This window comes from Thunnus albacares, chromosome 16 (genome assembly GCF_914725855.1).
Source record: "Thunnus albacares chromosome 16, fThuAlb1.1, whole genome shotgun sequence".
In the NCBI taxonomy this organism is placed as follows: domain Eukaryota; kingdom Metazoa; phylum Chordata; class Actinopteri; order Scombriformes; family Scombridae; genus Thunnus; species Thunnus albacares.
The window spans coordinates 17,788,592-17,802,455 of NC_058121.1; the positions used below are offsets into that span (position 1 = coordinate 17,788,592).

At 41.3% G+C, this 13,864-nt stretch overlaps 2 protein-coding genes across 3 annotated transcripts; both read right to left on the reverse strand.

Moving 5' to 3' along the window:
- Positions 1 to 1,199: 1,199 nt before the first annotated feature.
- vrtn (vertebrae development associated) lies at positions 1,200 to 5,406 on the reverse strand. 2 transcript variants are annotated; one of them, XM_044329991.1, is made up of 4 exons: positions 5,171 to 5,406; positions 4,133 to 4,456; positions 3,299 to 3,903; positions 1,200 to 3,205 (listed from the first exon to the last, which is right to left on the reverse strand). In XM_044329991.1, exons 2-4 carry the CDS (start codon positions 4,442 to 4,444, stop codon positions 2,134 to 2,136), a joined length of 1,989 nt encoding a protein of 662 aa, XP_044185926.1. In that variant the 5' UTR covers positions 4,445 to 4,456; positions 5,171 to 5,406; the 3' UTR covers positions 1,200 to 2,133. The 2 variants fall into 2 exon arrangements, with proteins under 2 accessions (XP_044185926.1, XP_044185925.1); XM_044329990.1 differs by having other exon boundaries at positions 1,200 to 3,903.
- Positions 5,407 to 8,035: 2,629 nt separating this feature from the next.
- LOC122965585 lies at positions 8,036 to 11,073 on the reverse strand. The gene is made up of 7 exons (XM_044329732.1): positions 11,003 to 11,073; positions 10,646 to 10,909; positions 10,230 to 10,535; positions 10,093 to 10,146; positions 9,461 to 9,559; positions 8,809 to 8,849; positions 8,036 to 8,705 (listed from the first exon to the last, which is right to left on the reverse strand). Exons 1-7 carry the CDS (start codon positions 11,058 to 11,060, stop codon positions 8,592 to 8,594), a joined length of 936 nt encoding a protein of 311 aa, XP_044185667.1. The 5' UTR covers positions 11,061 to 11,073; the 3' UTR covers positions 8,036 to 8,591.
- Positions 11,074 to 13,864: the final 2,791 nt, after the last annotated feature.

Sequence of the window (13,864 nt, forward strand, 5' to 3'; positions counted from 1 at the left end):
TTTGCTCACATACATGGACATACAGTTGTAATACAATAGAAAAGCTAAATACAAGGAAGTCTACTAAAATTTTCTACTCATCAAATATTTCCTTATGCCAAGGCCTCAGTGTCTAAGAGAGACTCTTAGACACTAATCACAAGTCACTGAATGTGAAATTCATTGTGATCAAAGTGATGGTTCTAATCCTGTTTTTTTAACTATTCAAGTCTAAATCACAGATCCCCCCTTTCCTTCTCCCTGCACCTCTAGCCCTCCCCCAAAGTCTTGAGTGTTCTTGGCCTTATCTCAAACACCTCTATACCCATGCATACAATTACCCCCTCCTCTCTCTCCCTCTCTCTTCTCCATCCCTCCCACTCTTGACCATTACCCTCATTAGCATGAGCACAATAGCTGGACAGAGAGAGAACCAGTCTCAAAGATCATTGCTATTCTTTAGCCACTGGCTTGGTTTGACCTGCTTGTTTGCACATTTGTCTGTGGTTGTACAGTGATTAAACTTTGTCTGCTCTTTGTTTCTCTGTTACTAATGCAAACAATTTCATGTGTTAAGCTGTAACTGATGGGGCATGAGATTAGAAGCACTTAGAGAAGATTGGCATCACAATAGCTCCCTGACTTGGAATAGAAACTAGTTGATTCAGAAAAAAAAATTACAGATGTTTTACAGTTGTCTGTTATGGAGCATAAAACGAACAATTTGTCAGGGATGGATTGTGTTAATGAGCCGACATATCTGAGCACTGCAGGCATAGAGAAGCACCACCTCCTGAGGTCATGTGCAATACCTACCATCAAAAATGCTGTATTAAATAGCCCATGATATGAGGACTTATCATACAAAAATGAAGCAAAAAGTTGATACTGGTTGATAGTTTATTGATTTACAGCCTAACAGTACATATTTCCTCACCTACTGACTGGGCATAATGCAGGCTGCCGGTATCAATGATACCAATTTCAGACATGTAATGCATGAGAAAAATAAATACACCAAGTAAAACTGTAAACTGAAATCAAACTGCTGTTACAGTGGCAGATTTACCTGCAAAACACATTTTTCTGTGTGGAGAGATATGGAGCTGGAACTTTGTTTTACTTGCTGAAAAATAGTAGACAAAAGTAGCTTATAATGGCAAACATTCCCAATATTTTAGGGAAATAGGTAGTTTTGAAATGAAGGATCGTACAAAAAATAAAAATATCTTCATTTATATTCAGTTTTCAAGTATAGAAACATGACAACATTTTTCAAAAATAGAATTGTTGAAAAATTAGGGATCTTAACCAGAAGGTGCACAATGGTTAAGATAATACATTCAACAGTGTGATGAGAACTATTTTAGTGCAAATATAGTGTGTCAAAACTCACAGTTTATAGTGTCGAATATCAAAAGAAAAAGAGGCATTCTAAAAGTAGGTCATTAAAATGCCAAAACCTTGAGATAACCACCGAAACTTTGGCGCACCAAGTGTAACCATGAGGTGAGTACATTCAACAATCCAAAGGCAGAAATATCAAAAAGCACTAGAACCCTGATTACAGAGGACATTTGCAGGAGTAAATCATCTCTGAAAACAAATACTGGCTGCTCTTTACATTCAAAGAATCAAAAAAACATTAAACCACCAATAATCTCCCAGATCAATATTACACACATCAACAAAAAGCATACATTTAAGAATTAACAATCATGCTACAATGAAAAATAAGGGGCCCCGAGTACAATGTTTAGCAGGGATTAAAAGAGAATGAAGAAGGAACAGCTTCAAACAAAATGCCACTAAACAGCAGCTTTGAACTGCCTTTTGCCTGGAGGGCAACATGCAGGGTTTAAACGGACCCACAACTCAGTTTCTTTTCACACACGTGCAAATGTCCAGGGGGGAGGAATGTGTGGCGGTGGTGGGGCAGAGGACACAATGCATTTAGATTCAATTGCACTGGCTAAGCCAACAGTTATTTAGAACATGAAAACAAGTCCAAATGCAGCAATGTGTAGGTAGTATTTAACAACAGGATGCAGTAGCACAAAGGTGAAAGTTAAGTTTTGGGGTCAAGAAGTTCTTTCAACAAAGCTTTCATTTTGCTCCTGAACAGCCATTTAAAGGGGATAAAACCTTGTGCGTTTATCCATGAACCAGTGACACCCCATGATACAAAGCTCGCTTCCACATGTAGTACGTCGAGCGTGGAGTGAAAGGGAAGTAAGACCTGAATTCTTTAAAGGTTGGGAAGGATTTCTCCTCGAAGCGTTGCTGCAGGAACAGCTTGGCCTTGGCCTTGAAGTTGGCCAGAGCCACAACATCCATTGCAAACATCTGCTCATCAATCGGCGTCTTGCTTTGGAGGGTGTGCTTTGAATGTGGGGCATCAAAGGAGGGCATGGTGGAATTTTCTAGATACTTAGGGCTCTCAACAAATGGGAGTACATTCTGACTATCCATCCGCATCTCTGTTATCTTGGGTTCTGTAGTGGTGTTAACCAGGTTTGTAGGGACGTTGATCTCTACACTCTGGGTGACCGTCATCTTCTTTCTGTTGCGGTTCTGACTGCTCCGCCACAGCCAGTAGAAACAGGGGGACATAGATGGGAACTTGAGCTTGAACTTTGTCAGGGACCATTTTGACTTCTGGACATGCAGCTTTGCAGCATCTCTGAGCTGTTTTTTACTCATGTATGCCAGTCTGAAACTTCTGTGTTTTCGCCTGCAGATCCTCATTCTGGGCATGACAGGCTGGTTGGTGTTCGGCAGGACTGGTGAGAGACTTTTTGGACTTTGGCTCTTGTCAGCATCTGAGCTGTCCTCACTGCTACCAGCACTGGTTTTATAACCTCTGTTGAACAGCATTGCTTCTCTCCTCCAGTTGTAGTAGGTTGATCTGGAGATCCCCGGGAAATTTCTTTTGAAGATCCTAAATGGGAAGGAGGTGTTCACGGCGATACAATTTTGCAGACAGCGCTTGGCTTCCTGCATATGAGCTACATTCTGGGCCCGTTCTATATCCAGCTTGCCAAGGCTGAGGCCAAACATACTGGCCACGCTGTCATGGTGGTCTGGCTCATACTGCTTTGCTTCAGGCGAAGACCAGGCTTCCTGCTCTGTGCTCTCTCCAGGACTTATCTCTCCAGTCGAAGATGAGGTAGAGAAGTTCCCTCCAGATTTCAGGAGCTCGTGCTTCCAGTTGTAGTAGGACGACCTTGAGATTTCAGGGAAAAACTCTTTAAACTGGTGCAGGGGGACAAGCTTACCTTCCAAGTAGCATGCCTGCAGGAAATGCTTTGCCTCATACCTGGCTGCTGACTTTTTGCAGTGCTCCTGCGTCTGCCTCTTCCAGCGGTAGAAGGTCCTCTTGGTGATGTTGTACTTGTCCTTCAGATTGGGGTACGAAAGCTGCGAGTCCTGGTTCAGCAGCTCCTCACTCTTGGTGGGTGAGGACCTCTGCTCGCTGTCAGGGCTCCCAATAGTGAGGTCACTTGTCTGGACAAGTGCGACAAAATGGTTGGGCCTGAACAAGGATTCAGATTGCAGCTCGCCAGACCACATGATATGGAGGGTTAGTGTCTCAGAGTCTTTCGCCCAGGCCCTTGGGCGTATGACTCGGTTGAAATAGGGTCTGATCTTGAGGTTGAACATGGGGTAGATGGAGTAGATGTTAAACTGTAGGACAGACGACAGGGCATACACATGCCACATGTTGGCGTAGGAGCCTGGAAAGCAGGACGCTTTCACATCTGCATCAAATATGGCCTCCAAGACGGTTACAGGCAAGTTCAGCATGTCCTCAGACTCCTCGGCACAGAGGCTGAAGCGAACAGCCTGGAGCATCATTTTTGAATCAATCATCCCAGATAGGTAGTATCTTTTCCACAGCACCATTTCCACTACTGTCCGTACCTGTTGGGGACAGTATTCACAGATTAACATTCCTATATCCCAATCATTCAGCAGCCAGATAAACAGCAAGAAAAGTCTGTAGGTGTTTCAAAAAAGTATTTTGTTCAAGGAGCACTAACTTCATAACTCTGATTTAACGCATAAGGATCTGCAGTTAAGTCTCCCTGCATGTGCACCAGTATCAGCAAAAGTACTACTGTGAATTCCACTATAAACCATCACTGCTCACCTGTAGCTCCAAGCTAAGTCCAGTGTTGCCCACTAATAACATGCTGACTGCATCAAACAGCATATTGCCCTCTCCCTTGCAGTTCAGTGGCAGGAGGCCTCCGGGAGCATCGGCTGGGTACAGGCCATGAGCTATGTCATCGACGCCTTCCCACTCAGGGAAATCCTGACAGGGGGTCCTGGGGAGCTGGAAGGGAGCAAGGACCTGGTCCACCTCCAGGGCCGCTCTGGTCAGAGCATCCAGGCCAGAGTTCTCTGTGGCCTCCTGGAGCTCCCCCAGAACGGACAGCACAACCTCGTTCCTCTGAATCATATCTGATGAGAGCTGGAGGGAGGAAAGAGGAGGAAGAGATGGTTAGAGGCAGCAAAGTGGGAGAGGAAAGCTCGGGATGTCTGTAAAACAAATGATTCTGAGAAGCGTACAGAAATAAATCCTGAAACATCAAGGAAAGGGCTTTGTTCATGATTCTGTTAACAGCAGACTAGATTGTGTAGATTATTCTGGTCGATTCACACACCAACAACAGCTGCTGCTGCTTAATTAAAATGCTGTTGAAGCAGCTTTGACTTAAAACCAAATAAACTTTTCATCAGTGCCTAAATTATTGCACTTAATTCCTGCACAAGAATTGCATTAATCCATGAGGTACTTAAATCACACTTGTCTCTATTACTCACCTTATTGACCCAAATCTAACCTTTTTTAATGTAGCATTATGGGTGTGTGAGGTTAGGCCTAACACAAATTAAATTTAAGCAGAAGTCAGTGGAATTAGATCATAATTATGTTTCAAGACGACTTTGTAATTGCAAAGAAGACTTTTTGGTTTAATCAAAACTAAATACAAATAATTCCGACCTAATTCCAAGTCATTACGCACAATAATAAGGCCTAATTTGTGCTGCGCCACGACTGATTCTGTAATTCCAAACACTTATTTTAGTAACAAGAATACAAAGCGTATCGCAATAACAAAAATAACAAAACGCTCCTCGTTAATTGCAACGCAAATAATACCGAAAACAACTATTTTACTACCTGAACGTCCAGAGACTAAATTGTGTCTCGAAGGAAGTCACTTATTTGTGGCGGAGGGTTTCACAGCTGACAATAGACTACTGCTCTCTGTCCGGGAGTTTCAGTCCATTGTGTGTGCGCAGCTCAGAGCTCCACAGAGTGTCCTGTCCTCCGGTGAGCGCAGGAGATGTTGGGAGTGATAAGCAGCACCTCCCTTCAGGAAATTGTCAATCGTCGATTCGCTTTTTTGTCTTTGCCTCAAGAAACACCCCCTCCCCTCCCTCCCCCCTCTTCCCTCCTCCTCCTCCTCCTCCTTCTCCAGTAGACTACAGCCAGGGTCAATTTCAATGTGAAGTGTTAACAAAAGCCAATGTGTCATGGGCCATAAGAACACAGAGGCAGCCCTGTAGGTTAACAAGTATCGGTGCTTTGGGTTTTATCAACACGTTTTTGCTTTTCTTTGTCAAAGCCAACTGCAAGATGTCAACAGTTCACTTTCAAGGTTATTTGTCAAGTGCTCTTGGCGTCAAAGGGCAACCAGGGTCATTTTTGGCTCATAAATAAGCCATCTTTATTTTTATGAGGCTGCACAAAAATACACAAGGTGGGTAGTTAACTTTTTTTGCTTGTTAAACATTTTCCAGTTTTAATTTGCACAATAGAAAAACAGAAGTTTTTTCAACAATAAACTTTCCCTTTCTTTTACCACTTTGATTAAGCATTTAGGTCTCCAGACTGCACTGTAGAGACAGAATAAAGGCTAGTTTGTGGATTAGAGTGGAAATGTGCAGACAGGGTGTGGACATGAGGTTTATGAGAGGAGAGGAAGGCTCCTCAGCTCCAGGTCTGCTTGTTTCTCCACTGTATCACTTTTAACACCTCCTCTCCTGCCTTTTGCAGGATTTCAGTAATCAAGGCCTTTTGTTCCACACACACACACAACAATCCCAGTGACTGTCCCCAACCCCCACGGGCCCCTACTGTAGACCTGAATCCTATGGCTTTTTACCCATACACACTCACACACTCACACACCAGGGGACGACAGCATTTGGCCCCCACTGATCCGTCCACTCCAAGCACTTGGCAGACAAGCTGGTGCCTGAGTTCACTGGGGTTCAAGGCTTTGACCTAAAGCTTATCAGCTATTTGGACAATGAGAGTGTGTGAAGGGATGTATGTGTGTGGTGGGGGGTAACAATAGAATGGGCACAATTTCACCACTTTGGTTTGTATTTCTGATATGGCAAGCTGAGATAATGCATAGACACCCGCTTGCTAAAAGGCATGGTAATGTTTGCGTGAATGATCAGATCTGCCATCTTTGACCTAGAAGTCAGAGTCTGTTGAAATTTTTGAAATACAAGCAACGAGTCAAAGACAAACGTTATTACCTGAAACTCTCTTTGAATTTTGAAATGATGATGATGATGAAATGTATTGTAAGGAAAGGTCAAAGAAAGTGTCTGAAATTGCATTAAGACTGCACACTGAAACCATCCGTGCACCTACTCATTTTAAAAGCTACTCTTTATACATGATTTCAATGTGGCGGACATGAAAAAGGCCAAGAAACATCAAGTAGAGGAGCTTTTAGTGCAATTTCTTATTAATTCAGAGACAACTGAATAGAATTTCATTTCATTGCCCTTGTAGAAAGGCCTTATTGCTGAAATATACTGTACATGTGCATACTACACATGTGCTGATTATGCTACATTGTGCCCAGATCTTCTACTTTGATTTTGGATTAAGGGACATGTTATGTACTTTGATATCCTTTGTAACGTTTAAAAGCTTTTTCATTGTTCTCTCTGTCATTTACATCCCCTTTTTTACCTTCATGTCCTACTCACTTTAATCCCTTAAACAAATAGCAGAAAAAAGATGCCTACTTCAACCCTTCAAAATCATCCTGGTTTTGAAATACGAAAACAGGAAAACGAACACACTCAGAATCTGATTAGCATATCTGCTTTCATTTCATGTGATATGTAATGAGGGCCTCTGACTTATCCGGGTATGGCCTCTTATCTGTATTCATCTCCCATTTTCTTGTCAATGTTTGTGTCTTCACCATCTCTTCAACCCCCTCAGACTCTTGACTGTAGCCAATCACACATCTTAGGTGTGTAGATTAGCTGTGCTGCACTGCACTGTGAACACAGTAATGGGGCTGGCTGCAAACATTTAAAATGCAAATAGGGCAACACTGGGACCGGCTCCGGCAGTCTCTCACCTGCTGTGTGTGTGTGTGTGTGTGTGGGTGTGTGTGTGTGTGTTACTGTGTGTATGCGTGTGCAGTTGTGACTGTGTGTGTGTGTGTGTGTGTTTGTGTGTGTGTACTAGCAGTGGAAAGTAGAAAGAGTTGAAGAATGAATCCAGCAGTATACTCCAAACAAAATGGAGTTTAGCATGTTTGCATAGGTAAAATGGCAGATTTGTGCCCAAAATTAAGTGATACAATTGGCGGCTCGGCCAGCTGAAATTTTTGCACTGAATACCTATACACCATTGACCTGCAAAAAGGCCATGTCACTAAGCAACACCATTAAAAAATACTAATTTTATGCAACTAATCCTGTGTCCTTTGGTCTGCATGTCTCTGGTTTCCCGCTATATTGCCTCCCACCACATCATTTAACCACAGCTGCCTGTTTTGGATGTCAGCTAATAAAAAGACTCACAGTCAGTGTAGAAAAATTTGCTTGTTTTGCCATATTCAACAGGCTTTGCAAACACCCCAATCTTTGCTCATACTCACTGCTGCCCTGAATTTATGAGACAGGCGTGTTCAAGATTCTCATTTAATCATGTTCTTGACCTTGATGTTGAACATTCAGTTCATGCAGGAAAATAACGTGAACACACTCATCCACACTCTGCGAGAGAAAGGTAACACAAGTCAGGATATACACAAGTTAGTCAGTTAGTTAGACTCTCTTCAGCTACTGTTTCGCAAGTTCTTGTGATATAAAAGAGGCTCCTGCAGACTTGTATACAGGTACAGGTTTTGCAAAGAAGACAATCATAAACATCATAAATGATGATTAATGTTACAGATCATTTGAATTTTAATGCAAACGTACAACATGTTGTTTCTCCAACCATTCACAACACCTTTTAATTCTACATCTGATAGGGGTGCAGGTAATACATGCTACATTACTTTTTTTTAAAAATCGAATCTAGAAAGACAAGTGAAATTAATCGAGGTAGAGTATTCAAAAACATGTAACAGCTTCCAAAAGCTAAAATACTAAATGACTAAGTCAAAGGGAAAAATACCTGTCAGGTTCCCAATTACTTTGATTACCAGCTATAGTAACAGAATAGCATGTTTTTGCAAATTGTTTCACAGTATCAAAATACATGGCACTGGCACAGCAGAAGCTCATAAACAAAGAAAAGATATGCTGCAATATAAATGTTGGACAGCAGACTATTTGTACCGAATACAGGCATATTCCGTTGAGTCATACTCATGGACACACACTCTGTTTGAGCCAACAGGGAAGATGATGTCAGAGTAGATTACGTCATCCGTGTTCATAACCTGAAGAAACACACAGGCACATGCTTTCATTAACTTTCAGTGGTCAAAAATGACATCAGGATAATATTTCTTTCTTTATGCTCTTGAAAGAGAATTAACTTACATTGTTGGTACTTGGTGGGTAAGAGAACTGCAGCTGGCTGTCTAAAATTAAGATGAAGATTTTCATTATTGTCATTTCTCAGCACTCACTTACATTGAAATAAAGTTTGTCCTCTGCATTTGACCTGTCCTATACACTAGGAGCAGTGGGCAGCTGCAGTGCAGCACCTCGGGATAAACTCCAGTTCTTTTTGCCAGTGCAAGCGGTCAGGGGCACTGACAGGAGTATTAACCCTAACATACATGTCTTTTAATGGTGGGAGGAAACTGTAGTACCCAGCAAAACCCATGCAAACATGGGGAGAACACAGATATTAAGTTCTAAGCAGACCGCTGTAGATTTTCTCAAGGTTTCCTCTGAAGCTGTAATGCAATCAATACAGTATGTATCTAAGGGATGGATTATCGTAATTTACTCAGTACTCTATATTTGCAAAACAATTCCCAGCATGTGAGGAACACTGAAAACAGAACTTGTAGGATCTTAGCACATCTGTCTGTCTCAAAGACCACAAAGTACAGTTGTGCAAGGTGGCATGTGTTTATGTGCACATGCCTGGAAATGACATGTATGGGTGACAATGTGACAATTTTCCATTATGGTGATTTCACCAGATGCCTCCTATCATGTCAGGAAGTATAGGAGAACTTACTTGTTCTTCTTCTGTTCACAACAAACAGTGCAACCATCACTGTCAACACCACACATCCCACCACTCCCACAGCCACACTGACCACATCCTTATTGCCACCTGAAAACGCAAATTACAGTCATTTAAAATGCTGAAATAACGTTTATGTGGTTGAAGCAAGTCCTCCAAATAACCGTAAAGGAATCGTTTGACATTTTGGGAAATATGCTCATTTTGCATTCTAGCTGAGAGTTAGTTGAGGAGATTGATGACTATCTCGTGTCTGTACAATAAATATGAATCTACTGCCAACAGCCAGTTAGCTTGCCTGTCTCTGTTTGAAGGTATAAAAACCTCTAAAGCTCACATTATATCTTGCTTGTTTAATCCGTACAAAAACCAAAGTGTTAAAACAACAGGTTTATATTAAAATGTCAAACTATTCCTTAAATATTTAAATTGAGCCGAAACTTTACTAAACATAACACTGGAAACTGGAGAGTTTCTTAGCATTTTGACATTGCTCAATATCCACATTGTGTAGCTACTAATTTACATGTACAGGGTCATTGTTTTAGTTATTATGCCTATTTTTTTACAGCCAATTTGTATTTGTATATGAGCGATGTGTCTGTGTAAAAATAATACCGTACCTTTAGGTTTAGAATCCACATCTTTGATAAAGCCTCTTCCCTTCCCTTTAAGAGCTACAAAGAAAAGAGCTGTTAGCATTAATTCTTTGCATTCAACACCAAGGGAGTCTACTGGTTGGGTTCAGTTATATTCAGACCTGGGACTCTGACACGCAACTCCACTGAAGTGTGGATTCCTTCATCCACAGTCGCCTGGCACCTAAACTTCTTGTTTTCAGGACTTTGAAGGGTGATGGTCAGAGTTGTATCACAAGAAGACTGCTGTTTTATCTGATGTTGGGAGTCTTCTTGTATCTTAGTACCAGTTTCATCCACCCACGTCAGGAAGACCTGTTGTTGTAGATTTGTATAGCAGTTTCCCTGATCCATGTCGGTGAGGAAAACACATTGAAGTGACAATGTTTTGCCAGGCATTAGGTTTAGAACTGGGGCCTCTGAGAGGGCTGGAAGAAGGGAAAAAAATATGTATGGCACAGATTTCTCCTTTAATCAGGTGAAATAAATTCTTTATCAACCCACACAGCAATAAAACTTAAACATTGACTGTACTCACTGCTGTGAGGAGAAAAGACATCTGGCCTTTGTTGGCAGCGATGACGTCCAACGTCCTCCGCTGTGAGATCTTCAATTTTCAGAGTGCATTGTGAGTCTTCATATTCTAATTCAAATATCTGGATCTCTCCATTGCTGACTATAGCGATGTAATCATCTGTTACGCTGAATTGCCATAAATGAAAGCAGACCATGCCTTCACATGGATATGTAATATTGTAATCTTTTCCTGCAAATACTAGGTTATCTTCTCCATGTACACCTGCTAAAAGAAGATGAAGGGGGTTAGATTTTCTACAATAATTTCAAGATGGAGTTATAATCGCAAGATCACAAACTAAGAGAATGTGTCTCTTACCTGTTGTGATCAAAGAAAGCAGCAGCATTCTCATCACAATGTAAACGGTTCCAGTCATCCTGTGTGCAAACCTGTTTGCCGTGAAAATGCACACTTCAGGTTCACTGTCATTACAGTTAACATTGGTCAACAGGAAACGTCTCTTCCTGCGTTTGCCAACATCCTTAACCCCTGATTTGGAAAACCTTACAAGCTTTTGTGCTGACTGTGAACCTGTTCTTGACTTCTTGACTTCTACAAAGCTTCATACAGCAGAAAAGTTGGTAACAATTTACAGTACAGCCAGTGATTTACAGTCAGGAACCAACCACTTATTGGTTCCTTCCGGTACTTACATGTAGGTACAGTGGGAAAAACAAGACTATGGGAATCAAGAGAATAACAATGGGGCATTTTAAAGGAAAAGTCAAATTAAATACACTCCAAGTATTTTTTAAAATAATGGGTAGCAACGGGGCACAGTATTAGTTAGAATGAATAATTAGAAAACAAAACTGAAGTCTGGAAGAAAATGGCGTTAACAACCTTGTTTTTACTGTGTAATTAAAGGGTAAAAAGGGGAGAACAGTCAACACTTTCATATTTCAGCTCACATACCTTATTCTTACTGTGTAATCAAACCAATTAAAATAATAATTACTAAGTTTAAACATGAAATATTAGCCATGCCTGATCCATCTATGTCTATATGTTGATATCTTCACTTTTTTATGTTATAGTTTTCCTCCTTGGATGACAACAGAAGCCCTCCATTGCTGTGCACTTTAGTAAGGTAAGTTTAGACTTCCTTATTTTAAATCATGTGATGAAGAGACATAATAATAAAGCCCTGTAGTGTGGGTATAGCTCATCTGCCAAAGGCACACCTGTAAAAGACAAACAATGGTGAATTTCTCCTTTCCTCTTATCAAATTGTAACTTCCTTGTTCCCCATAATCTTGTTTTATTCTACTGCACCTACATGTGAATACCAGTAGGAACCAGTAATTATTTGATTAGAACTTGATTCATACAATGGAATTACTCTGTTGCGGGCCGTATAATTAAGTATCACTGAACAGTTTATTAATACAAACAGCACAACAGTTTGCAGTTAAGAGTGAAAATGTAAAAACAGTCTCAAGTGACAGTAAGTCCCTGCAACACACAATTTTAGACTTAAATTTCTCTCTTTGTAAACCATGAAGTAAAAATTAAATGAACACATCTGACACATCACAACATCAGTAAACATCATCAATCAATCATTTCAGATTTGTATATATTCAGCTAAATAATCCATCTGAGGTTTGTACTGCTGTTTTTATATAGAGTGTTATACCTACGCATGGTATTGTGGGTTTATTAAGTTAGATATAACTCAATAGATAATAAATTAAAAACCTTTTTACTTTCAACAGTGCTGATTTGTACTCCATCCTTTATTTGAGGTTGACAGCTAACTGTTGTCAAAAGATGAATACAGACAGGAGTAGAGGGATTTTATTTTCTGAGGGTTTGAGATCTCCACTGCTGGTCCTAATACAAAAGCCATGAGTGGTATTTTGTATGTGCTCCTAGCATTAAAAAATGACATTTGAAAAACCTGAATTTGGATGAACTGACCCTTCAAATTTGCAGACGACACCACCATAGTAGGACTGATAACAAACAACAATGAAACAGCCGACAGGGAGGGGGTTCGACACCTGGCTGAGTGGTGTTCCCATAACAACCTGGACCTCAACACCACAAAAACTAAGGAGATGATAATAGACTTCAGAAGATCAAGGCGAATTGAGCACTCGGGCCCTCTGCATACGAGGGGAGGAGGTAGAGAGGGTGGAGAACTTCAGATTCCTGGGAGTCTACAGACCTCACGTGTAATCATTTCAATCAGGAGAGACACAGTGAATGAAGTAAAGATATTTATTATAACAGATGATATAGTAACAATGCCAAGAAAGTCTTTGGCACTTATACTCCACTGGGAGATCTTTTTGTAAACGAAGGGAATCAGCCCTGAGCATCAGCATGATAAATCTCCCCATGGAGTCCAGACACTGGTGGTGGTGCTGGCTGAGGACTTCTGCTGAGACTGATAAGGCTGATGATGAGGTTGATGAAGTGATGAAACTGGTGAATCTGCAAAGAGTGGGCGGTGATGAGGAGGTGGAGGGACACACATAACAGCAGCATGAACACAATAAAGGCAGAGAGAGAGAAACATATTTAAAAGAGACAGCAGCAAGATGTTAGGCTAACAATGAAGGTGTGTGCAATTGGATAGATGTGAATAGCTAATGTGAACAGCTGATAGCTCAATTGACAGCCCCAGACAATGACAGCAAGAGAAACTGAAAATGAGCATGCATGAGAAATGTGAATGGCAGGATGAATGAGAAATATAACTATAGGCCTATGCATGAAAAAGATAGTCCTCCTTACAGATCTTTCACTAGAGCTCCATCTTTCACCAGGTGAAGAAGGCCCAGCAGAGACTATACTTCATTAGGAAGTTACACCTCCCACAGCAGCTGCCGGTAAGCCTTTACAGTGCCACAATAAAGAGCCTCCAGAGCTGGTGCTGCACAGTGTGGCACAGCAGCCGTACTGCGAAAGACCGGAGGGATCTGCAACAGGTGGCAAAGGTGGCTATGTGTATCATTAGGACTACAATACCACCTCTGAAGGACTTTGACACTGGCTGTCTACAAAAGGAAATCCAGCAGTATCATGAAAGACCCAACCCACCCTGGACGCTGTCTGTTTGTCCCTCTCCCCTCTGGAGGAAGATACAGGACAATCAAAAGCAGAACAAACAGACTAAAAAAACAACTTCTCTTTTTCTGTAACCTCTATTTATCCCCCACTGCCAATGAC